The sequence below is a fragment of the Scyliorhinus canicula genome, chromosome 14, assembly GCF_902713615.1.
Source record: "Scyliorhinus canicula chromosome 14, sScyCan1.1, whole genome shotgun sequence".
NCBI lineage: Eukaryota > Metazoa > Chordata > Chondrichthyes > Carcharhiniformes > Scyliorhinidae > Scyliorhinus > Scyliorhinus canicula.
Window position 1 is genome coordinate 97,274,461 of NC_052159.1, and position 26,581 is coordinate 97,301,041.

The 26,581-nt window shown below is 47.0% G+C and overlaps 1 protein-coding gene across 1 annotated transcript in view; it reads right to left on the reverse strand.

Moving 5' to 3' along the window:
* LOC119977507 (progesterone receptor-like) overlaps window positions 1-26,581 on the reverse strand; it is a 411,675-nt gene that overhangs the window by 37,726 nt on the left and 347,368 nt on the right. The window contains exon 6 of the mRNA XM_038818543.1: window positions 2,621-2,765. Within this exon, the coding sequence (XP_038674471.1) occupies window positions 2,621-2,765 (145 nt within the window). The remainder of the gene's footprint in view (window positions 1-2,620; window positions 2,766-26,581) is intronic.

Below are 26,581 nucleotides of genomic sequence, written 5' to 3' on the forward strand. Positions count from 1 at the left end.
AACATTTGAATTAGGAGCAGGAGTAGGCCATCAAGCTCCCCAAGTGTGCTACGCCATTCAATAAAATCATGGTTGCAGTTTCAATATCAGATATCCTTTGATTTCATTGTTAGTCGAAGATCTACCTACCTTAAAAATATTCAATGACCCAGCCTCTACCATTTCCACGGGAAGAAAGTTCCACAGATTAATGACCCTCTGAGAGAAAAATGTCTCCATCTTAAATGGGAGATCCCTTATTTTTAAACTGTGCCCGTTTGTTCTGGGGCATGATTTAATGGCCTCGTCGTGCCCAACTTGATAACGCAACGAGGTGGTTTAATCTCATGAGAGACCTCTTGTTCGGGCAGCATGGTGGCGCAGTGGGTTAGCCCTGCTGCCTTACGGCGCCAAGGTCCCAGGTTCGATCCCGGCTCTGGGTCACTGTCCGTGTGGAATTTGCACATTCTCACCGTATCTGCGTGGGTTTCGCCCCCACAATCCAAAGATGTGCAGGGTAGGTAGATTGGCCACGCTAAATTTCCCCTTAATTGGAAAAGTGAATTGGGTACTCTAAATTTATTTTTAAAAATGAGTGACCTCTCGCAAAGTTCGCAACGTCGAAACAGCTTGTGAGATTTAATGGAATCTCGCGAGATGTCGCGATTTGGATCTCGCCCTCACTGGGTGAGGTCCATATTAGCATAATAAAGTGGGCTATGGGGCTCATTTAAATATGTCTGTCCTGTATTCTCCGGGACCCGGGAACTAACGGCCATGCATGGCAGACCTCGACAGGCGCTGTTTAGCACAGGTTTCCACAAATGTGGACTAGGCGTAACGACACCTGGGGAGTGCTCCAGGCCATGTGAGACCCTGCAGCGGTTGGATTCTGGGCAGGGTGGTACCCTCACACTCCCGCTGACACCCGGGCATGTTGACACTGCGAATCTGGTACTTTGGCAGAGCCACCCTGGAACCAACTGCCAGGCAGGCAGGGGCACTGTCAGGATACCAGGTTGACAGTGTCAAGGTGCTCATAGGCCAGGTTGCCCATGTCGGATCTCAGGCACAGGGGTGCCTTGCCCTTAAGGGGAGGCGTGAGGGAGGCTTGACAACTCCGTAAGAGGTAAGTTGGGTGCAGTGGGGATGGGAGGGTGGGGGGGGGGGGGGGGGGGGTGTCCTGAGTTCACGGTGGTGATGCTGATGGGGGGGTTAAAAGATTGGGGCAGTATTTATAAGTAGCACCCAATCCACGTGTCGTCCTCCTGAAGTGGTGAGCTGAGCCGGGGAGGGAGGGAGTGCGTGAGGGAGGCCCCCGTCACTTCACCTCATACGGACAGGGAATCGGGGGGGGACTCTGGGTTGCTAGGCTCTGGGCAGGACGTAACCCTGGCACTCCCGATGCTACCTGGGCACCCTGGTACTCCCAGTCTGGCAGGGATCCTGTCCCAAAAAGCAGAACAAATACAATTTGGCCAATTCCATCCCAGGAGTCTGCTCTCAATCATCAGCCAAGCGATGGATGGTGTCACTCTCTGACAGTGCTATCATGCAGTACTTACTCAGCAATAACCTGCTCATACACACTCAATTTGGGTTCCAGCAGGGCCATTCGGCTTCAGACCCATCATTACATCCGTGGTCCAAACATGGACAAAAGAATTCCAGAGGTCGAGTGAGAGTAACTGTCTTGATATCAAGGCAGCATTTGACTGGGCGTGGCATCAAGGAGCTCTAGCAAAATTGAAGTCAATGGGAATCAGGGGGAAAGCTTTCCCTTGGCTGGAGTCATACCTTGCACAAAGACTAGGCTGTTAACTACCTTTAAGTGACTACCTGCCACTTACAGACAAGGTATGGATGCTGAGTACTCTGCTACTTGTTCACAGATTCTGCTACACGCTTCTTCATTAGGTTTGCTTTGTCTTATCTTTCTGCCACCTCTTCTTTCCCCACAGCCTCTGGAAAAGCTGACAATGTTTTCCAAAGTTATTTTCAACCTTTCAACAGAAATTTAGCACTACTGTGCTGGTATCTCCCTTTACCCAACAGCATCCATTGAACTCTTTTCAGCTGGATATTCTACTCACACTTCAATTGGGCTGCTTATACATGGGTCAATGTAAATGGAAAGCATATTCCAATGATTTAAGTGACCTGTATTCATGGACTCTATGATGATATGCATAAGGCAAGTTTGTACATAATGTTATGCATGACCTCCAACCATTAGGTGGCATTGAAAACCATCATGTGACTCTGTAATCTGGGAGTTGGGAGTATGTCGTGCTGGGATATAGACTTGTTTGCAGTAGTTCCACATTAGTTGTTTAGTGTTAGTTGTTCATTATTTAATTTATCCTAGGTATTTTATCAAGCAGTTGTTCTGCAATAAATTATTTTAAACTGCATGTCCTGGAGTTCATCATTCACTTCGGCCAGTCTACAGAACATGACAGACTCAACCAAGGTTGGGCCTCCACATGAGATTCACATGATGAACCTGCCCAGCATAACAGTTCATCATCATTGCAACAAGACTGCTACATCAGCTCTTCAATATGTAACCTGTATGGAAATAAACAGCACCTAGCAGCGTAATCACCATTCAACTAAATTAGTACAACATTCTACTCACTCATTGAATATCAGATCTGGAGCAAAGTACAGCATTTTTCCTTTGACATGTTTATATGATCTCCATCCCATTGCAAATGCCATCAGGCCCATCCAAGAGTACTGAATGAGAGTCATTTGATCATCTATGTGCAAATTCCGGAATCCTGTAAACACACACATAAAGGTTAAAAAGAAATGTCCTCGTCATCGACTTAATAGTAACACTGACAAGATTGGCACTGTAATGTGCACAGAACAAAGACTTTATCTAAAGTGTACCAAGTGACTAAATCATCCTGCAATTCCACTTCACTGAGGTTGAAAGTTTTGCATTGATAGATTATTTACCCCCAGTTTAGTTTCCATCAGTTTAAAAGACTGTACTCTCAATATCAAGATTCATGCTTCTTTGATATGGATGACTTCTGCCCGTAAATTGACTTTGTGCTGCCTCACCTTATTCTCGTTACAATAATATGGTTAACCTGGACCTTATCAGTAATGCAAGGAGATCAAAATTACCTGTGTCCAGTAATTATGCTACTTACTAATGTAGAATGTTTGGATGAAGCAGAAAGGTGCAGGGACAGTTTTCCAATTCCTTTCCAACGGTTTTTGAGTAGAACAGTGGCAGGTGGGCTTCCACCTAACTGGGAACTTCCACTGGAAATGACAGCAGGCATCCCATGCAGCTTCCCATCTATTGAAATGGGTTTCAAATGGCAGGAATACACCAGAAGACATATTCCCCATCATTGTACCATAGTAACCCCAATTTGTATGAGCGTAGGGGATTCCTGCCTGATCCAGTTGATGTCTTGTGTAGAAATGCAGCAGCAAATGAAAAACTCCATTTTAACTCCTATTATGCCTGGTTTCTACCTAGAATCCCACTTGGAGACTTCTGGGGGAAGACGCAGCATTGATAGCCAAATTGGTGGCAATTTTGTAACACAGAATATTTTTGAAAATGTTTTGCTTATGTGATGTGGAAAATTAATTTTGTGCCATGTTCTGGTTGGCACCTCTTGGATTTCATTATGTTGAATGCTTCACAATGAATATTTTTCCCCCCCAGTGAACTGGCTAAATTTTGGAAATAAAACACCAGGTGATAGGAGTATTTTTGTGCTGATAATTTTAAACCTCAGAAGTACTTTGGGAACACGACTTCGAGGACCTCAGTGCAATCACGGTCCCGGGTCATTGTTCGTGTGTTGTTCACACATTCTCCCGGTGTCTGCATTAGTCTCACCCCAACAACCCAAAGATGGGCAGGGTAGGTAATTGGCCATGCTAAATTGCCCCTTAATTGGAAAAAATCAATTGGGTTCTCTATATTTATTTTTTTTAAAGTACTTTGGCAAATATTGGTGACATTTACTTCATTGCATTGCATCCAGTGGAAGTACTGACAATGATACCGAGCCGTCAATTGATGAGTGATCAAACGCTTTAACTGACATATGTATGCACTGTCTTCAGTCCAGCTGTGCATATGGAAAATGGTTCGGGATGAGACACAAAAGGATTGAGCATAATGATGCCCTCATCATTGCTCTTAGGCTGAAGGGTAAGTAACAAAAAATGGTTTTACCAGGCATGTGAGATGGCAATAGATGTGACAAATGCATTTCACATAAACATTGCAATTTACAAAATATAATTTTCTGACATCCTACATGAAGTCTGAAGGGTATTTTTTAATGATGTACCTTTAGGTTTCATGTAACTTTATGCATAATGATATATCTGTAGTCTGGATAGTAGTGAACATTCCTTAATGTTCTACAACAAGTCAAAGATATACTATGAAATATAAGTTGAATTTTTTGAGTACACATATATGGACATGTTAAGACCATAAGACATAGGAGCGGAAGGCCATTCGGCCCATCGAGTCCACTCCACCATTCAATCATAGTTGATTTCAACTCCATTTATCCGCTCTCTCCCCATAGCCCTTAATTCCTCGAGAAATCAAGAATTTATCAATTTCTGCCTTAAAGACACTCAACGTCCCGGCCTCCACCGATCTCTGTGGCAATGAATTCCACAGACCTACCACTCTCTGGCTGAAGAAATTTCTCCTCATCTCTGTTCTAAAGTGATTCCCTTTTATTCTAAGGCTGTGCCCCCGCGTCCTAGTCTCCCCTGCTAATGGAAACAACTTCCCTACGTCCATCCTATCCAAGCCATTCATTATCTTGTAAGTTTCTATTAGATCTCCCCTCAACCTCCTAAACTCCAATGAATATAATCCCACGATCCTCAGACGTTCATCGTATGTTAGGCCTACCATTCCTGGGATCATCCGTGTGAATCTCCGCTGGACCCGCTCCAGTGCCAGTATGTCCTTCCTGAGGTGTGGTGCCCAAAATTGCTCACAGTATTCTAAATGGGGCCTAACTAGTGCTTTATAAAGCCTCAGAAGTACATCCCTGCTTTTATATTCCAAGCCTCTTGAGATAAATGACAACATTACATTTGCTTTCTTAATTACGGACTCAACCTGCAAGTTTACCTTTAGAGAATCCTGGACTAGGACTCCCAAGTCCCTTTACACTTTAGCATTATGAATTTTGTCACCGTTTAGAAAATAGTCCATGCCTCTATTCTTTTTTCCAAAGTGCAAGACCTCGCACTTGCCCACATTGAATTTCATCAGCCACTTCTTGGACCATTCTCCTAAACTGTCTAAATCTTTCTGCAGCCTCCCCACCTCCTCAATACTACCTGCCCCTCCACCTATCTTTGTATCATCGGCAAACTTGGCCAGAATGCCCCCAGTCCCGTCATCTAGATCGTTAATATATAAAGAGAACAGCTGTGGCCCCAACACTGAACCCTGCGGGACACCACTTGTCACCGGTTGCCATTCCGAAAAAGAACCTTTTATCCCAACTCTCTGCCTTCTGTCTGACAGCCAATTGTCAATCCATGTTAGTACCTTGCCTCGAATACCATGGGCCCTTATTTTACTCAGCAGTCTCCCGTGAGGCACCTTGTCAAAGGCCTTTTGGAAGTCAAGATAGATAACATCCATTGGCTCTCCTTGGTCTAACCTATTTGTTATCTCTTCAAAGAACTCTAACAGGTTTGTCAGGCACAACCTCCCCTTACTAAATCCATGCTGACTTGTCCTAATCCGACCCTGCACTTCCAAGAATTTAGAAATCTCATCCTTAACGATGGATTCTAGAATTTTGCCAACAACCGAGGTTAGGCTAATTGGCCTATAATTTTCCATCTTTTTTCTTGTTCCCTTCTTGAACAGGGGGGTTACAACAGCAATTTTCCAATCCTCTGGGACTTTCCCTGATTCCAGTGACTTTTGAAAGATCATAACTAACGCCTCCACTATTTCTTCAGCTATCTCCTTTAGAACTCTAGGATGTAGCCCATCTGGGCCCGCAGATTTATCAATTTTCAGACCTTTTAGTTTCTCTAGCACTTTCTCCTTTGTGATGGCAACCATATTCAACTCTGCCCCCTGACTTTCCTGAATTGTTGGGATATTACTCATGTCTTCTACTGTGAAGACTGACGCAAAGTACTTATTAAGTTCCTCAGCTATTTCCTTGTCTCCCATCACTAGATTACCAGCGTCATTTTGGAGCGGCCCAATGTCTACTTTTGCCTTCCGTTTGTTTTTAATGTATTTAAAGAAACTTTTACTATCATTCCTAATGTTACTGGCTAGCCTACCTTCATATTTGATCCTCTCCTTCCTTATTTCTCTCTTTGTTATCCTCTGTTTGTTTTTGTAGCGTTCCCAATCTTCTGACTTCCCACTACTCTTTGCCACATTATAGGCTCTCTCTTTTGCCTTGATGTATTCCCTGACTTCCTTTGTCAGCCATGGCTGCCTAATCTTCCCTCTGATAACCTTTCTTTTCTTTGGGATGAACCTCTGCACTGTGTCCTCAATTACTCCCAGAAACTCCTGCCATTGCTGTTCTACTGTCTTTCCCACTAGGCTCTGCTTCCAGTCGATTTTCGTCAGTTCCTCCCTCATGCGCCTGTAATTACCTTTATTTAACTGTAAAACGTTTACATCTGATTCTACCTTCCTTCTTTCAAATTGCAGACTGAATTCTACCATATTATGATCACTGCTTCCTAAGTGTTCCCTTACTTTAAGATCTTTTATCAATTCTGGCTCATTACATAACATTAAGTCCAGAATAGCCTGTTCCCTCATGGGTTCCATCACAAGCTGTTCCAAAAAGCCATCCTGTAAACAGTCAATGAATTCCCTTTTTTGGGTCCACTGGCAACATTATTTACCCAGTCCACCTGCATATTGAAGTCCCCCATGATCACTGTGACCTTGCCTTTCTGACATGCCCTTTCTATTTCGTGGTGCATTTTGTGCCCCTGGTCCTGACCACTGTCAGGAGGCCTGTACATAACTCCCATTATGGTTTTTTTGCCTTTGTGGTTCCTCAACTCTACCCACACAGACTCCACATCGTCTGACCCTATGTCGTTTAGTGCTATTGATTTAATTTCATTTCTAATTAACAAGGGAACCCCGCCCCCTCTACCCACCTCTCTGTCTTTTCGATAGGTTGTAAATCCCTGGATGTTTAACTGCCAGTCCTGAACCCCCTGCAACCACGTCTCTGTGATGCCTACCACATCATACCTGCCAGTCACAATCTGGGCCACAAGCTCATCTACCTTGTTCCGTACACTGCGGGCATTTAAATATAGCACCTTTAATTCCCTATTGACTGTCCCTTTTTGTTTTCTTAGTGTGGTGGACCTTGGTTTACTGAGCCTTTCCATACACTGTGTCATATTTTGTGAGATGGGGCTATCGTAACCTCTCCTGAGTTGTCTTTTCGTGATTTTTTGTAATCCTAAGCAGCTACGCTTCCCACTGATTCCTTCACCTCTTGGTTCCCTGACTTTCCCTTCCCCCCCCAATCTCTAGTTTAAAGTCCTATTGACCACCCTATTTACTCTTTTCGCCAGAACACTGGTCCCAGCTCGGTTCAGGTGGAGACCATCCCAACGGTATAGGTCCCCCCGTCCCAAAACTGATGCCAGTGTCCCATGAAAAGGAACCCCTCTTTCCCACACCACTCTTTCAGCCACGTGTTAACTTCCCTTATTCTTGCCTCCCTATGCCAATTTGCACGTGGCTCGGGCAGTAATCCGGAGATTATGACCCTTGAGGACCAGTTTTTTAATTTGAATCCTAGCTCTTTATAATCTCTAAACAGGTCCTCTTTCCTATTTCTATTTGGAAGTTACAAATAAAATATCACTAGTCTAGGAGTAGCATTTACCGACCACGCTGCCGTGTGTTTTTAGGCAGCAGTGGCAGCCTGCCAGTGGGATCTACTGCTCCCACCGTCATTGCGGGAAACCTTGGGACCGGAATTTACAACCGGTGTAAAGAGCAGGTAAATCTCGCCCACAGTAACTGTAAATGCTTCAATAACAGGAGAGAACAATATTCGGCAGGATGTTCCGTTCCACCCAGCTGCGTGTTTCTCAACTGTGCGCCATTTTCTGGCAGTGGAATTCCATACTCCCACTGCTTGTCGATGAGAATTCCCACTGTAACCACCCCACACCGCCGTGGAACCCGCTGGCGGGGGCATGTGTTGCCAGTGGGAAAATTGAATCACAATGACCGCACCAGGCATGATGGCAGAGACAATGTGATGCACACTTACATTATTATAATCCATGAACAAGTTTGTTGCTAATGAAGGGAAAAGGTCGCACTTTATAATTGGGAAGGACTGGCCTCCCCAAACAGGTGCCGGAATGTGGTGATTAGGGGCTTTTCACAGTAACTTCATTGACGCTTACTTGTGACAATAAGCTATTATTAATATGTTTACAATCAGCTCTCCGTACAATGTCACAGCATAGCTGCAGAATTCAGCATATTTTTAATCCTATCACAAGTCACCCTAATCCCAAAGGTTTTCCCTTTATTATCTTGAGAGAAAGTGAAATCCACAAAAGAGAAAATTTGTTCCTTGTCTCACACACAGGAACCTTCTTTCTCATGCATATTGACTACATGTCATAGTTAGCACTAGCATCTGAGCTCGCTTCAACCCCTGACGCGAGCAATAGCTCAGAAATTTGCAATTGGAAGATGATAACGAGTTTCAAAAGGGGGTGCAGAAATGGGGCACAAATGGAATGCAAGGGTAGTGTTCCTGAGCAGAATAATGCAGATTGGTACCACGCAGAAATTTACCTTAGATAGTGAACACATTGAGTTGCATTGGCATTTCAAAAGCAAGCACAAATAAACCCAGGGAATTCGACAGGCGCACAGGCACAGATCAATGACTTGTCTCTGTGGAGCACACACTGAAAGAATATTTTAGTATTCTGGTGGAGTCCATGGGTTATGGACCACCCACGGGTGGGCAAACAGGTGGATGGGACTGTAGATTAAGGCGCTCTATCATCAGCCGCATACCCACCATTGGCTTGCCTCCTTTACCCTCGCCACAATATTTGGAAGGCATCGGATGGGCCACCTACCTGTGGTACAATTGAGGCCCTTAATTAGACATTAATTAAGGCCTTCTTTTGCTGTTGCTCTGAGTCTGTGGGCAGCAAAAGAAGCCAGCATTTAACGTGTAACCTGGTAGCTTTAGTCCTGTTAGCTGCTGGTCAGGTAAAGGTGGGAGTGGGGGACAGGTGCCTCCCTTTTGGGCACCTTGTGCAAATACAATGCACAGTTTTGTCTCTCCATGTCCACTCTCCTTCCTTTCCCTGTCCAACATGTCTGCTAGCACCCTCATTAGCACCTGTCAACTTGGCCTGGGAGGGATGCCCCTGAATTTGGGGAATCCATGCTTTCTCTTTCTCTTAGGCCTCTGGTGGCCACTGATCCTGGTGTGCCACGAAGGTGTTGGCCTCCGCATGACTGACATCTCTATGAGATGGGAGTTGTTGCTCTTGGAGACAGAGACTCATACTCCTTATAAGACTGTTATTGAAAAATTGAAAAGGGGCGAGCTGGCCAAAAGAAGGTGGGCTCTCTCTACAATCTATACTGGGATGCAGGAGGCCCACCCTCAGTGTATAATCCAGCATTATGACCCAGAATATTTTCTCTTATATTCAATCTGAGTGTTATCATTATACAGAAGGTGCTTGTACTGTTTTCTGCCAATGAACATACAAAAACATTAAAGGCACATGCAGTGGAGAGGAGATCTTAGTAGAGTAGAGTAGAGTATACAGAGAGGGAAGGTCTCCCATGAAGGCTCCCACTGCCACTGCTGAGGTGCTAGCATCCACATTCCATGACTGTTACCTTAAATGCACCAGAAGACAGAATGCAGACAACTATGCAGAGTGATTGTGTTGCAGTTCAATAGCCTACACTTGACTAAATCTTCCTCATCCCAGTGTAATGCTGTTCTTAAGTGCCTTCTGTGGCGATGCCTGTGTTGAAAGAAATATTTTGCAACATGCAGCAATCAACATTTTTTTTTACTTTCTCTGAGGTATATCGTAAAAACCTCCAAACATATGAAGCATTGCTTGAAAAGGCCAATTATTTGTTTTATTCATAGCTTTTCCATGTGCATATCCGTAATTCTGCTTTCCTGGGACTAGAGGACATGTACAGGCACAGAAAACCCTTTCATTCTTATAGTGTAATTCACATCCAATTAATTACTGGTTTAGCTCACAAGGCTAAATCGCTGGCTTATAAAGCAGACCAAGCAGGCCAGCAGCACGGTTCGATTCCCGTACCAGCCTCCCCGAACAGGCGCCGGAATGTGGCGACTAGGGGCTTTTCACAGTAACTTCATTGAAGCCTACTCGTGACAATAAGCGATTTTCATTTTTCATTTTCATTAAGCGATTTATTATTTGAGTAACCACAGCAACCATTTTGCGCACAGAGGGATCAAACTAATGGCAGTGAGATAAATAAGCAGTCAACATGCTTCTGGTGGGGTTAATCGAAAGAAGAATTTGACGAGACTAACTCCCTGTTGTAGGGAGAGTGCCATGGAGCATTTACCATTCAATGAAAATGGTACATTTAATTATAGTCCAAGTACAGCACCCATGGCAGTGCCTCTCTGTATTGTGTATTGGAATATAAACACTTATTCAGAGGTGAGTGGTCTTCACTGAAATAAGTTGACACACCAGATATCATGTGGCTTTACAGCAGCACATACTTTGAAAGCAGTACAATGGACACCTCAAAAAAGTCATCTGCAGAAAAATGAACACTAACTGGCTGTTCCAAATAATTTATATTTTGATGGATGCAAACTGCTCCTTAAAATCAAGTTCGAGAGCAAATTAAAAACCATGAACAACTATAGATGCACCAAATCTCTTTACAACATAAAACATTGAATACACAGACAGTGCAAGTAGTAATGAGAAATTAAACATGACAGGAGATCACTTTACCCAGCCTGCATTAGTGGCTGAGAAACCTCACAATCTCACGGATTGAACACTTGAGCATCACTTTGAATGTGTAGTGCTGAGTAGTGGGAGCAGGAAGAGCAGCAGCAGCAGTAAATAGAATCAGAGGCAGGCCCCTGAGTGCACAGGGTACAAAGGGGAGTGAGAGCCGCAGTAAACAGAGAGGGAAACAGGGCTCCCGGACTCACAGATCTCAGGGTTCAGCGACATGAGCAGTAATAAATAGAATGGGAGACATGGCCCCGGACACACAGGGTGCAGAGTTGAGCGACATCAGTAATAAATAGGGTGGGACAGAGGGCCCCTGACACACAGGGTGAAGAGTTGAGCGACATCAGTAATAAATAGGGTGGGACAGAGTGCCCCGGACACGCAGGGTGCAGAGTTGAGCGACATCAGTAATAAATAGGGTGGGACAGAGTGCCCCGGACACGCAGGGTGCAGAGTTGAGCGACATCAGTAATAAATAGGGTGGGACAGAGTGTCCCGGACACGCAGGGTGCAGAGTTGAATGCGGCAGCAGCAGTAATAAATAGAGTCGGAGACAGGGCCCTGGGCACTCAGGGCGCTGAGTTGAGCGACAGCAGCAGTAATAAATAAACTGGGAGACAGGGCCCTGGCCCCACTGGTCTCAGGGTTGAGTAAAAGCAGCAGCAATAAATAGGGTGGGAGACAGTGCCCCGGGGCACAGAATTGAATGACAGAAGCAATAAATAGAGTGAGAGACAGGGCCCTGAACAGTCAGGGTGCAGAGTTGAACTAATGCAGCAATAAATAGAGTGGGAGACAGGGCCCCAGACAGGGCAAAGCGTTGAGCAACAATGGCAGCAATAAATAGAGTGGGAAACTGGGCCCGGACACACAGGGCGCAGAGTTGAGCGACAGCAGCAATAAATAGAGTGAGAGACAGGGCCCCGGACACACAGGGCACAGTGTTGAGCAACAGCAGCAGCAATAAATAGAGTTGGAGACAGGGCCCCAGACTCACAGGGTGCAGAGTTGAAGGAAAGCAGCAATATTAATAATAATAGTAATAATACTTTATTGTCACAGGTAAGAAATTCCTGTGAAAAGCCCCTAGTCACCACATTCCGGCACCTGTTCGGGTAAGCTGGTACGGGAATTGAACCCACACTGCTGGCGTTGTTCTGCATTACAAACCAGCTGTCAAGCCCACTGAGCTAAACCAGCCCTTGCTAAAACAGCCCTTAAATCGAGTGGGAGACAGGGCCCTGGGCACTCAGGGCGCTGAGTTGAGCGACAGCAGCAGTAATAAATAAACTGGGAGACAGGGCCCTGGCCCCACTGGTCTCAGGGTTGAGTAAAAGCAGCAGCAATAAATAGGGTGGGAGACAGTGCCCCGGGGCACAGAATTGAATGACAGAAGCAATAAATAGAGTGAGAGACAGGGCCCTGAACAGTCAGGGTGCAGAGTTGAACTAATACAGCAATAAATAGAGTGGGAGACAGGGCCCCAGACAGGGAAAAGCGTTGAGCAACAATGGCAGCAATAAATAGAGTGGGAAACTGGGCCCGGACACACAGGGCGCAGAGTTGAGCGACAGCAGCAATAAATAGAGTGAGAGACAGGGCCCCGGACACACAGGGCACAGTGTTGAGCAACAGCAGCAGCAATAAATAGAGTTGGAGACAGGGCCCCAGACTCACAGGGTGCAGAGTTGAAGGAAAGCAGCAATATTAATAATAATAGTAATAATACTTTATTGTCACAGGTAAGAAATTCCTGTGAAAAGCCCCTAGTCACCACATTCCGGCACCTGTTCGGGTAAGCTGGTACGGGAATTGAACCCACACTGCTGGCGTTGTTCTGCATTACAAACCAGCTGTCAAGCCCACTGAGCTAAACCAGCCCTTGCTAAAACAGCCCTTAAATCGAGTGGGAGACAGGGCCCTAAACATACAGAACGCTGAGTTGAGTGAACGAAGTAATAAATAGAGTGGGAGACAGGACCCTGGACACACAGGGGGTAGATTTGTGCGGCAGCAGCAGCAATAAATAGAGTGAGAGACAGGGCCCCGGACACACAGGGTGCAGAGTTGAGCGACAGCAGCAGTGATAAATACAGTCGAAGGCAGGGCCATGGACACACAGGGAGCAGAGTTGAGGGAATGCAGCAATAATAACAGTAATAATCTTTTATTGTCACAAGTATGAACATACTCTGAAAAACCCCAAGTCGCCACATTCCGGCACCTGAACCCGCACTGCTGGCGTTGTTCTGCATTACAAACCAGCTGTCTAGCCCACTGAGCTAAAGCAGCCCTTGCTCAAGCAACCCTTAAATAGAGTGGGAGACAGGGCCCCGGACACACAGGGCGCAGTGTTGAGCGACAGCAGCAGCAATAAATAGAGTGGGAAACAGGGCCTAGGATGCACAGGGCGCAGCGTTGAGCATTTGGAGCAATAAATAGAGTGGGAGGCACCGACCCGGGCACACAGGGCGTAGAGATGAGCAGTTGCAGCAATAAACAGAGTCGGAGACAGAGCCCCAGACACAGAGGGTGAAGAGTTGAGCGACAACAGCAGTAATAAATAGAGTTGGATGCACAACGTCGGGCACACAGGAAGCAGAGTTGAGCATTTGCAGTAATAAATAGAGTCGGAGACTGGGCCCGGAAACACAGGGAGCAGAGATAAGCGACAGCAGCAATAATAAATAGAGTGAGAGACAGGGCCCTGGTCACACAGGGCGTAGATTTGAGCGGCAGCAGCAGTAATAAATACAGTCGGAGACAGGGCCCCGGACACACAGGGAGCAGAGTTGAGGGAATGCAGCAATATTAATAACAGTAATAATCTTTTATTGTCACAAGTATGAACTTACTCTGAAAAACCCCAAGTCGCCACATTCCAGTGCCTGAACCCGCACTGCTGGCATTGTTCTGCATTACAAACCAGCTGTCTAGCCCACTGAGCTAAAGCAGCCCTTAAATAGAGTGGGAGACAGGGCCCAGACACACAGGGCGCAGTGTTGAGCGACAGCAGCAGCAATAAATAGCGTGGTAAACAGGGCCTAGGATACACAGGGCGGAGATTTGAGCATTTGGAGCAATAAATAGAGTGGGAGGCAGAGCCCCAGACACAGAGGGTGCAGAGTTGAGCGGAAGCAGCAGAAATAAATAGAGTCAGAGATAGAACCCCAGACACAGAGGGTGCAGAGTTGAGCGACAGCAGCAATAAATAGAGTTGGAGACAGGGCCCCGGACACACAGGGCACAGTGTTGAGCAACAGCAGCAGCAATAAATAGAGTTGGAGACAGGGCCCCAGACACACAGGGTGCAGAGTTGAAGGAAAGCAGCAATATTAATAACAGTAATAATCTTTTATTGTCACAAGTATGAACTTACTCTGAAAAGCCCCTAGTCACCACATTCCGGCATCTGTTCGGGTAAGCTGGTACGGGAATTGAACCCGCACTGCTGCGTTGTTCTGCATTACAAACCAGCTGTCTAGCCCACTGAGCTAAACCAGCCCTTGCTAAAGCAGCCCTTAAATCGAGTGGGAGACAGGGCCCTGAACATACAGAGCGCTGAGTTGAGTGAACGCAGTAATAAATAGAGTGGGAGACAGGACCCTGGACACACAGGGGGTAGATTTGAGCGGCAGCAGCAGCAATAAATAGAGTGAGAGACAGGGCCCCGGACACACAGGGTGCAGAGTTGAGCGACAGCAGCAGTGATAAATACAGTCGGAGGCAGGGCCATGGACACACAGGGAGCAGAGTTGAGGGAATGCAGCAATAATAATAACAGTAATAATCTTTTATTGCCACAAGTATGAACGTACTCTGAAAAACCCCAAGTCGCCACATTCCGGCACCTGAACCCGCACTGCTGGCGTTGTTCTGCATTACAAACCAGCTGTCTAGCCCACTGAGCTAAAGCATCCCTTGCTCAAGCAACCCTTAAATAGAGTGGGAGACAGGGCCCCGGACACACAGGGCGCAGTGTTGAGCGACAGCAGCAGCAATAAATAGAGTGGGAAACAGGGCCTAGGATGCACAGGGCGCAGCGTTGAGCATTTGGAGCAATAAATAGAGTGGGAGGCACCGACCCGGGCACACAGGGCGTAGAGATGAGCAGTTGCAGCAATAAACAGAGTCGGAGACAGAGCCCCAGACATAGAGGGTGAAGTGTTGAGCGACAACAGCAGTAATAAAAAGAGTTGGATGCACAACGTCGGGCACACAGGAAGCAGAGTTGAGCATTTGCAGTAATAAATAGAGCGGGAGACTAGGCCCCGGAAACACAGGGAGCAGAGATAAGCGACAGCAGCAATAATAAATAGAGTGAGAGACAGGGCCCTGGTCACACAGGGCGTAGATTTGAGCGGCAGCAGCAGTAATAAATACAGTCGGAGACAGGGCCCCGGACACACAGGGAGCAGAGTTGAGGGAATGCAGCAATAATAATAACAGTAATAATCTTTTATTGCCACAAGTATGAACTTCCTCTGAAAAGCCCCTAGTCGCCACATTCCAGTGCCTGAACCCGCACTGCTGGCATTGTTCTGCATTACAAACCAGCTGTCTAGCCCACTGAGCTAAAGCAGCCCTTAAATAGAGTGAGAGACAGGGCCCGGGCACACAGGGCGCAGTGTTGAGCGACAACAGCAGCAATAAATAGCGTGGGAAACAGGGCCTAGGATACACAGGGCGGAGCTTTGAGCATTTGGAGCAATAAATAGAGTGGAAGGAACAGACCCGGGCACACAGGGCGTAGAGATGAGCAGTTGCAGCAATAAATAGAGTCAGAGACAGAGCCCCAGACACAGAGGGTGCAGAGTTGAGCGACAGCAGCAGAAATAAATAGAGTGGGAGACAGGGCCCCAGACAGGGCAAAGCGTTGAGCAACAATGGCAGCAATAAATAGAGTGGGAAACTGGGCCCGGACACACAGGGCGCAGAGTTGAGCGACAGCAGCAATAAATAGAGTGAGAGACAGGGCCCCGGACACACAGGGCACAGTGTTGAGCAACAGCAGCAGCAATAAATAGAGTTGGAGACAGGGCCCCAGACACACTGGGTGCAGAGTTGAAGGAAAGCAGCAATATTAATAATAATAGTAATAATACTTTATTGTCACAGGTAAGAAATTCCTGTGAAAAGCCCCTAGCCACCACATTCCGGCACCTGTTCGGGTAAGCTGGTACGGGAATTGAACCCGCACTGCTGGCGTTGTTCTGTATTACAAACCAGCTGTCAAGCCCACTGAGCTAAACCAGCCCTTGCTAAAACAGCCCTTAAATCGAGTGGGAGACAGGGCCCTGAACGTACAGAGCGCAGAGTTGAGTGAACGCAGTAATAAATAGAGTGGGAGACAGGACCCTGGACACACAGGGGGTAGATTTGAGTGGCAGCAGCAGCAATAAATAGAGTGAGAGACAGGGCCCCGGACACACAGGGTGCAAAGTTGAGCGACAGCAGCAGTGATAAATACAGTCGAAGGCAGGGCCATGGACACACAGGGAGCAGAGTTGAGGGAATGCAGCAATAATAACAGTAATAATCTTTTATTGTCACAAGTATGAACGTACTCTGAAAAACCCCAAGTCGCCACATTCCGGCACCTGAACCCGCACTGCTGGCATTGTTCTGCATTACAAACCAGCTGTCTAGCCCACTGAGCTAAAGCATCCCTTGCTCAAGCAACCCTTAAATAGAGTGGGAGACAGGGCCCCGGACACACAGGGCACAGTGTTGAGCGACAGCAGCAGCAATAAATAGAGTGGGAAACAGGGCCTAGGATACACAGGGCGCAGCGTTGAGCATTTGGAGCAATAAATAGAGTGGGAGGCACCGACCCGGGCACACAGGGCGTACAGTTGAGCAGTTGCAGCAATAAACAGAGTCGGAGACAGAGCCCCAGACACAGAGGGTGCAGAGTTGAGCGACAACAGCAGTAATAAATAGAGTTGGATGCACAACGCCGGGCACACAGGAAGCAGAGTTGAGCATTTGCAGTAATAAATAGAGTCGGAGACTGGGCCCCGGAAACACAGGGAGCAGAGATAAGCGACAGCAGCAATAATAAATAGAGTGGGAGACAGGGCCCTGGTCACACAGGGCGTAGATTTGTGCGGCAGCAGCAGTAATAAATACAGTCGGAGACAGGGCCCTGGACACACAGGGAGCAGAGTTGAGGGAATGCAGCAATATTAATAACAGTAATAATCTTTTATTGTCACAAGTATGAACATACTCTGAAAAGCCCCTAGTCGCCACATTCCAGTGCCTGAACCCGCACTGCTGGCATTGTTCTGCATTACAAACCAGCTGTCTAGCCCACTGAGCTAAAGCAGCCCTTACTCAAGCAACCCTTAGAGTGGGAGACAGGGCCCGGGCACACAGGGCGCAGTGTTGAGCGACAGCAGCAGCAATAAATAGCGTGGGAAACAGGGCCTAGGATACACAGGGCGGAGCTTTGAGCATTTGGAGCAATAAATAGAGTGGGAGGCACCGACCCGGGCACACAGGGCGTAGAGATGAGCAGTTGCAGCAATAAACAGAGTCGGAGACAGAGCCCCAGACACAGAGGGTGCAGAGTTGAGCGACAGCAGCAGCAATAAATAGAGTTGGATGCACAACGTCGGGCACACAGGGCGTAGATTTGAGCATTTGCAGTAATAAATAGAGTGGGAGACAGGGCCCCGGAAACACAGGGAGCAGAGATAAGCGACAGCAGCAATAATAAATAGAGTGGGAGACAGGGCCCGGACGCACAGGACAGAGTTGAGCGGCAGCAGAAGTATTAAATTGAATTTGAGACAGGGCCCCGGACACACAGGGTGCAGAGTTGAGGGAATGCAGCGCTAATAATAGTAATAATCTTTTATTGTCACAGGTATGAAGATACTGTGAAAAGCCCCTAGTCGCCACATTCCAGCACCTGTTCGGGTAAGCTAGTACGGGAATTGAACCCGCGCTGCTGGTTCAGTGTTACAAGCTTCTCCATAGTGGCATTGGCGCCAACGCGCGCATGTGCAGTGGCTCCCTTTTCCGCTGTTCAGCATTACAAAGCAGCTGTCTAGCCCACTGAGCTAAAGCAGCCCTTGCTAAAGTAACCCTTAAATAGAGTGGGAAACAGGTCCCCGGACACACAGTGCGCAGCGTTGAGCATTTGTAGCAGTAATAAATAGAGTGGGAGGCACAGCCCCGGGTCACACAGGGCGCAGAGTTGAGTGAAAGCAGCAATAGAGTGGTAGACAGAGCCCCGGACACACACGGAGCAGAGTTGAGCTAACGCATCAGTAATAAATAGAGTCAGAGACAGAGCCCCAGACACAGAGGGTGCAGAGGGGGCAAAGAATTCCACAGATTCACTCCCCTTTGAGAGAAGAAATTGCTCCTCATCTATTTTAAATAGGCTACCTGTTACTCTGAGATTATGCCCTCTGGTCCAAGACTCTCCCACAAAGGGAAACAACCTTCAGCATCTACCCTGCCAAGCCTCCTGAGCATCTTATATGGCCCAATAAGGTCACCTCTCATTCAGCCAAACTCCAATGAATACAAGCACAACCTACTCAAAGTCTCTTCATAAGAAAATCCCTCCATACCTGGGATCAACTGATTGAGCCTTCTCTGGGCTGCCTTCAATGCCAGTATCTTTCCTTCGATAAGGGGACAAAACCTGTTCACAGTATTCCAGGTGTGGTCTAACTAGTGCCCTGTTTAGTTTTAGCAGGGCTTCCCTATTGTTATACTCCATTCCCTTTGAAATAAATGGCAACATTCCATTTGCCTTCTCTATTCCCTGCTGAACTTGCATGCTAGCTTTTGTGATGTATGCATGATGGCCCCCAAATCCCTCTGCACTGCAGCTTTCTTCATTTAAATAATATTTAGCTTTATTCTTCCTCCCAAAGTGCATAACATCTTCACACTTTACAGGTTACCATCCTAAAAATGTTCCCTGTATTCCAACTTTTTGCTTTCTATTAGTTAGTTAGCCAATCCTCTATTCCTGTTAATATACTACCCCAAACACCATAGGATCTGTCGTGTTAAGCATAGTAAGATAACATGGGCTGCAACTGGATGCAGCTTTACCTGAGAGATACTGCACACCTTGAAGTTAGTTCAATATGATTTATTGAACCTGTCAGACAGTTAGCTCAATCCTCTGTGGGTTTGGCTCTCTGCTAACCTGGTGTGATTAATCTGTCTGATTCAAGCAGACTAGCTCTTAGCCACGTGCTGTAGGAGTTATATGATATGTACACCTTGACTCACACTGTAGGTGTCACCAGGAGTGTGAGTGCCTCATGCTTTTTATAGTGGGAAACCACCCCCAAGTGTCTGCCAGCTGATTGGTTATGTCCTATTCTCTGTATTCATTAGCTGCCTGATTGTATCTCATTATGTGCATGTCTGCATATCATGACATCTCCCCTTTTGAAATGTTTTTCTATGGCCTATGTTAAAGTATTTACATGTGTAGGCCCAAAAACTAACTTATTTACATAGAGTAGCAGATGGGAACATATGCACATGTAAAAACAGGTGTCTAAGGTGCGAAAACAGAACATAGCAAACAAAACAAGTGTTCATAAGTCCAGTCTCTGGGGCGTGCGCTGATCCTGGTCGACTGCCAGAGAGGTGGTGGTGGGGACGACAGTGCCTTGATAGGCGGGATTGAAGCCTGACTGGTGGCCTCGTGGTTCGAGGTATCAGGAGGTGGCACAATAACAGATGGAAACAATGAAGAGTGTGGTTGCGGGCGGGCAACTGTGCGCAGTGCCCGTCTGTTGCACCGCACAACAGAGCCATCAGCCATACGCACAACATACGATCGGGGAGCAGCCTGTCGAACAACAACAGCTGGAGCTGACCAGCCTCCATCAGGTAGCTTGATCCGAACAGCATCCTCCAGAAGTAGCACAGGCAAATCAGTGGCATGAGCATCATAGCTGTGCTTTTGCCGGTCCCCGAGTTTCTGCACCTTCTGCAGAACCGGGAGGTGATCCAAGTCAGGCAAGTGTATGGCTGGAAGAGTCATCTGCAGGTCCTGTTCATCAGGAGTTGAGCCGGTGACATGCTGGTAGACAGAGAGGTTGCTCTGTACGCAAGCAGCGCAAGGTTGACGTCAGAAGCAGAATCCGCAGCCTTGCAGATGAGCTGCTTCAATATGTGCACCCCTTTCTCAACCTTCCCGTTGGACTGCGGGTAATGCAGTCTGTAAGTGACGTGACAAAACTGATATACCTGGGCAAATCTTGACCACTCTTGGCTGCTGAAGCAAGGACTCATGACAGTGAGTGGAATACCATGCCTGGAGAACGTCTCCTTACAGGCCTTGATGACGGTCTTGGATGTGAGGTCTGAGAGCTTCACAACTTCTGGGTAGTTAGAAAAATAATCAATGATTAACACATAATGATGATCATTGGCATGAAAGAGGCCGATGCCCACCTTGGATCACGGGGAGGTCTCAATTTCGTGCTGCTGAAGCGTCTCCTTGCCCTGTGCTGGCTGGAAGCTCTGAAGACTGAGCGGAATGACAATGTGGTCCAGCTTGAGGAGGATGCCATCAGCTACTGTCACGTCGTCCTTCACATTGAAGAATTGAGGGAACTGCCCTTTTTGCCAGCCATTGGCGAGGCGGTGCATGACACGCTGCAGAAGAGGGTCTTTGGCTGTCTCCTCGCGAATGCGGATCACCTTTTCATCCGATGCCGGGAGGTTGCTGGCCCACAGTTGCACCTGTGATTCAATCTGTTGGATGAATGCCGGCGGGTCAGCAGGCAAGGTTACGGAGCGAGACAAGGCATCGGCAATAATGAGCTCCTTGCCAGGCGTGTACACAAGTTCAAAGTCATACCGTTGGAGTCTGAGGAGGATGCGTTGCAGCCGGGGCGTCATGTCGTTCAGGTACTTGTGGATAATGTGGATCAGAGGCCTGTGGTCCGTCTCGACAGTGAACATCGGCAGGCCGTAGACATCATCGTGGAACTTGAGAATCCCAGTAAGCAGGCCCAGGCATTCCTTTTCAATTTGGGCATACCATTGCTCGGTAGGTGTCATTGCTCGTGATGCGTAGGCAACCGGTGCCCAGGATGAGGTGTCATCGTGCTGGAGCAACACCGCGCCAATGCCATCCTAGCTCGCATCTGTCGAGATTTTCCATTCCCTGTCGGTCACAAAATGCCAATACAGGTGCAGTGGTGAGCTTGGCTTTCAGCTCCAACCACTCTGCTTGACAAGCTGCCTGCCACTCAAAGGCAGTAGACTTTTTTACCAGGTGTCTGAGGGCCGTGGTGTGTGAGGCCAGGTTTGGGATAAACTTGCTCAAGAAGTTTACCATGCCTAAAAAACGCAGTACCGCCTTCTTGCCTTCAAGGGTCTTCATGGCTTCGATGGCCTTGACCTTGTCTGCATCCGGGCGCACACCCTGTTGAGATATCTGGTCACCTAAGAATTTAAGTGCCGATATGACAAAGCAACACTTGGCCCTGTTTAGCTTGAGGCCATTGGCATGGACAAGGCGGAATACCTGCTGGAGACGAGAGATGTGCTCTTCGGGGATCGTAGACCATATGATAACGTCGTCCACATACACACAAACCCCTTCAAGGCCCTCCATCATCTGCTCCATGATTCTATGGAAGATCTCCAAGGCCGAGACAATGCCAAACGGCTGCGATTGTAGCAGTACCTGCCAAACGGTGTGTTGAAGGTGCAGAGCCGTCTGCTGGACTCATCCAGCTGGATTTGCCAGAATCCCTGTGACACATCTAGCTTTGTTAAAAACTGGGCATGTGCCATCTCGCTTCGGGATGGTGTAGTGGTCCCGCATTATATTCCGGTTGAGATCCTTGGGATGAATACAGATGTGCAGCTCACCCGAAGGCGTTCTCACACATAGCATCAAGCTGACCCAGTCCCTCGGTTCCGTAACGTTAGAAATGATGCCCTGGTCCTGAAGAGCCTTGAGCTGCGCCTTCAGGCACTCCCTCAGTGGAGCCAGGGCCAGGAACCCGGGGTGATGCATGGACCACAGGTATGGCATCAGGCCGTATCAGGATCTTGTACCGATATGGGAGAGTGCCCATTCCGTCGAACACATCCGGATACTGAGCTAGGATGTCGTCAATGCCGGCTTGAAGATCCCCGTTGGGGGAGGTCATTATGTAGACCCGCTGCACAAGGTGTAGCTGCTTGCATACCTGTGCACCGAGCAGGGAGGCCCTGTCTGGCTTGACGATCTCAAACTGTAGCCTTGTATGATTGTTCTTGTTGGAGACGAGCTGATGGCAAGATCCCAGTGCTGTGATGGCATTGCCGTTATAGTCCAGGAGCTGGCAGGCTGCTGGAAGGAGCTTGGGTGGCTTCTTGATGCGGTTGAAATCCGCCTGTGAAAGGAGATTGGCAGACGCACCTGTGTCCAGCTTGAACTGGATTGAGCATTGACTTACGTGCAGCACCGCACGCCATTCGTCCGCAGAATCCACATTGAGGATGGACAGGCGTCGTAATGATGTCAGTTAGGCATGTTCACATGTGGCAATGATGCTCACATGGTAGGGAGACTCCAGGCAGTTGTCCTCTGGGTCTGTTGTACTGCCAGGATCAAAATCCTGCAAACCTTGCTGTACACTCCTAATGCGTCTGGTTGCGCATTGTAATTGGGAGCACCGGCCCTTGACTGGTGGTGCAGACCTGCACACGGCTGCAGTGTCCAGGCTTCCCACAATTTAAACATCGCCTGCCTCTTGCAGGGCAGTGTCTATTTAAGTGGGTGGTGCCGCAGTTCAGGCACGTCATGAAATGAAATGAAAATCGCTTATTGTCACGAGTAGGCTTCAATGAAGTTACTGTGAAAAGCCCCTAGTCGCCACATTCCGGCACCTGTCCGGGGAGGCTGGAACGGGAATCGAACCGTGCTGCTGGCCTGCTTTAAAAGCCAACGATTTAGTCCAGTGAGCTAAACCAGCCCCTTCTCATTACGCTCCGTGCGTCGTCGCACATGCGCAGTCCAAGTCGTATCCCGCATGCGTGGGGCTCTGGGAAGAGCAAGCGAAACGCCCACTTTCATCAAGGCTGAGGCGCTGCATCCAGGCAATGGCCTGTACACTCTCTGTCTCGCGGGAGGCAAGTTTCTCCTTCTCAGCCGATTTACATTGGGAATACCGATTTTTGGCGCATTCATGCACTGTACATGTTTCAATCGTGACTGGTAGGGTCATATTCTTGATTTTTAAAAGCTGCTCTCTCAGAGGATCAGAGTAAACTCCAAAAATGATCTGGTCCCTGATCATGGAGTCAGCAATATCACCAAAGTTGAAGGACAGCGCTAGTAGACGGAAATTAGTTAGGAAGGACTTGAAAGATTAATCTTTACCTTGGAAGCGTTGTTTGAACATATGGAGCTCAAAGATTTCATTGGTGTCCACTTCACAATGACTATCAAACTTGTCCAGGATGGTCTGAAACTTTGTTTTGTCCTGGCGTTCAGTGAAGTTCAGCGAGTTAAAGAGTTGAATGGCTTGAGAGGAGAAGCGCAATCTTCCTTGTATCAGACACACCCTCGAGGTCTGAGGCTTTGATGTACAGCAGAAACCTTTGCTTGAAATTCCGCCAGTTGGCACTGAGATGGCCGGAGGTCCACAACTGTTGAGGAGCCTGGATCTTCTCCATGGTGCCAGGATACATTAGCTGGTCGTCACGGAACAGATTGAGGTAAATCACCTAGAGATTGCAGTCTCCTGGTTTTATGTTGTGTTTAGCACAGTAAGATAACACGGGCTGCAACTGGATACAGCTTTACCTGAGAGAAACTGCACACCTTGAAGGTAGTTCAATATGATTTATTGAACCTGTCATACAGTTAGCTCAATCCTCTGTGAGTATGACTCTCTGATAACCTAATGTGATTAATCTGTCTGACTGAACCAGCCTAGCTCTTAGCCACGTGCTGTAGGAGTCGTATGATATGTACACCCTGACTCACACTGTAGATGTCACCAGTGGAAAGAGGCGGAGTGTGAGTGCCTCGTGCCTTTTATAGTGGGAAACCACCCCCAAGTGTTCTGCCTGCTGATTGGTTATGTCCTGGTTTCTGTATTTATTAGCTGCCTGTTTGTATCTCATTATGTGCATGGCTGCATATCATGACAGGATCTTATCTTATTAAGTACCTCATCAAAAGCTTTTTTGGAAATCCAAGTATATCACAGTTACACTTCCCTTTTATCTATCCTGCTTGTTACCACCTCAAAGAGTTCTAATAAATTAGCCAGGCATGACTTCCCCTTCAGGAAGCCATGCTGACCCTGCTTGATTATTTTATATATTTCTAAATGTTCTGCTATTACAAATCTCAGCACCATATTTTGGGAAGAATGGGAAGGCATTGGAGAGGATGCAGAAAACATTTACGAGAATAGTTCCAGAGATAAGGAACCAGGGGCCCCGAGTGATTGGAGCTGTTTTCTTTAAAGAGAAGGTTAAAAGGAAATGTATTAGAGGTGTTCAAAATTATGAATGGTCTGGATAGGTGTAGAAACTGTTTTCAATGATGGAAGGATCAAGAATTTGAGATTAATTTAAGGTGTTTGGCAAAAGAACCAAAGGTGAAATCAGGGGAAACCTTTTGTGCAACAACTGGACAAGATCTGGTACGCACTGCTGAGAGTGTGGTAGAGGAAAACTACTCGTGGCTTTCAAAATGGGATTAGATGATTTTCCAAAGAGAAAAGATTTGCTGGGCTACGGGTCAAGGCAGGGGTGTGGCTCCTGCAGAGAATTGCATGGAGGTGATAGGTTGAATGGTCTCCTTCTGGCCTGTAACCATTCTATGTTTCAATGAGAGGGATAAAGAGGTTTCTCTGCCTCTATGGGATCTGCCTGGAAGGGGGGGGGGGGGGGGGGGGGGGGCGTGGGGGGAGATGTATCTCAGTTACACTAGAACTCCCAGACAATTGCTGATGTCTGTGACTTTTAGTGTGACTGACATACATTTTAGATGAAGGTACAAATGAAAAGGCCACCAAAGCTGCAGCTTGCCAGCTTTTTGCATCCGATGATAGCTTAGCTATGGAGCAGATGAAGTTTCATTTATTCAGCAAAATAAAATGCTCCCAGGCAAATGCTTTTAATTAGGCTTATTTGTTTGTTCTGTAAAATCAGAAGGTACCCTGAAAAAGAAATTAAAATGAAGAACATTCTTCAGTGGTGTCTTCAATATGCAGTCTAAAGGTCGGCATATACAAGCTAACCTACTGCAGTTCATAATAGGAGACCAGGTTTTTGACAGATCTTCATTTGGCTCCTTCCTCTGAGACTATTACTGCTATCAGGTTGAAGTTCTTGCCTCCATGTTACCTCAGCAGTGTTGAATCTAACTTCATTGACTCTGATGTTATTTTGCTCCCCGTTGTATTTGGTTTTGCATTTGGTTTTCCTTAAGCTTTGACTGGGTTCCCAACTTGTTTGTTCATTAAACTGCTTTTGAGGAAAATTCACTTCTTTTATTGATGTCGACGTAGTCCTGTCTCTTCTGCATACTTCAGAGCAGGACACACTATCCATTGGTAAAGGACATATAGAAGCCTCTAGTGCAGTAAGTACTTGAAACCATTTTGAACAGTTCAGACTGTATGAAGTTTCGAAATGATTTCACACCATTTTGCTTGCTAACAAAAAAAATGTTTTAGGATTTTACAAATTGGAAATTAATTTTAATGCAAGTAAAATCCTGCCAGTCCCACGGAACCCCTTGGTCAAATTCCCGATGTGTGCTCTCCATAGGTGAAGCTCTGTGGCAGAAGCACAATTTGGAAATATATGCCATTTTAGCTTGTCATCTATTTTTAAAAATTGTTCTTTCAGAAGCAACTCGCAAAGTTTCCCTATGTTAAATGCACTACATAAATGCAAGTTGTTGTCAAACTGTGTATCTCTGTTCTTCTTCAGAAAGGCCATATTGTAGCCAGCATGGTCCTGAAGGGATACGAAGGGATGAGGAAACAATTGTGGTTGTAATACAGCAGTTAAAAACAGGATAAAAGAGAATTACTGCAGATGGTGGAATCTGAAACAAAAACAATAAATGCTGGAAAAACTCAGAAGGCCTGGCAGCATCTGTGAAGAGGGAAAATAGAGTTAATATTTTGTGTCTGTATGACTCTTCTTCAAAGCTGTGTCATGGAAGTGTGCTAAACCAAGTTTGGTGCAGTAAACTCAGATGTCATTATATTCATTCAAATGTGGCCAAAGAAAGAAAAGGAACAGGAACAGGGGCAGCACGGTAGCATGGTGGTTAGCATAAATGCTTCACAGCTCCAGGGTCCCAGGTTCGATTCCCGGCTGGGTCACTGTCTGTGCGGAGTCTGCACGTCCTCCCCGTGTGTGCGTGGGTTTCCTCCGGGTGCTCCGGTTTCCTCCCACAGTCCAAAGATGTGCGGGTTAGGTGGATTGGCCAGGCTAAATTGCCCTTAGTGTCCTAAAAAATAAGGTTAATGGGGGTTGTTGGGTTACTGGTATAGGGTGGGCTTGAGTAGGGTGATCA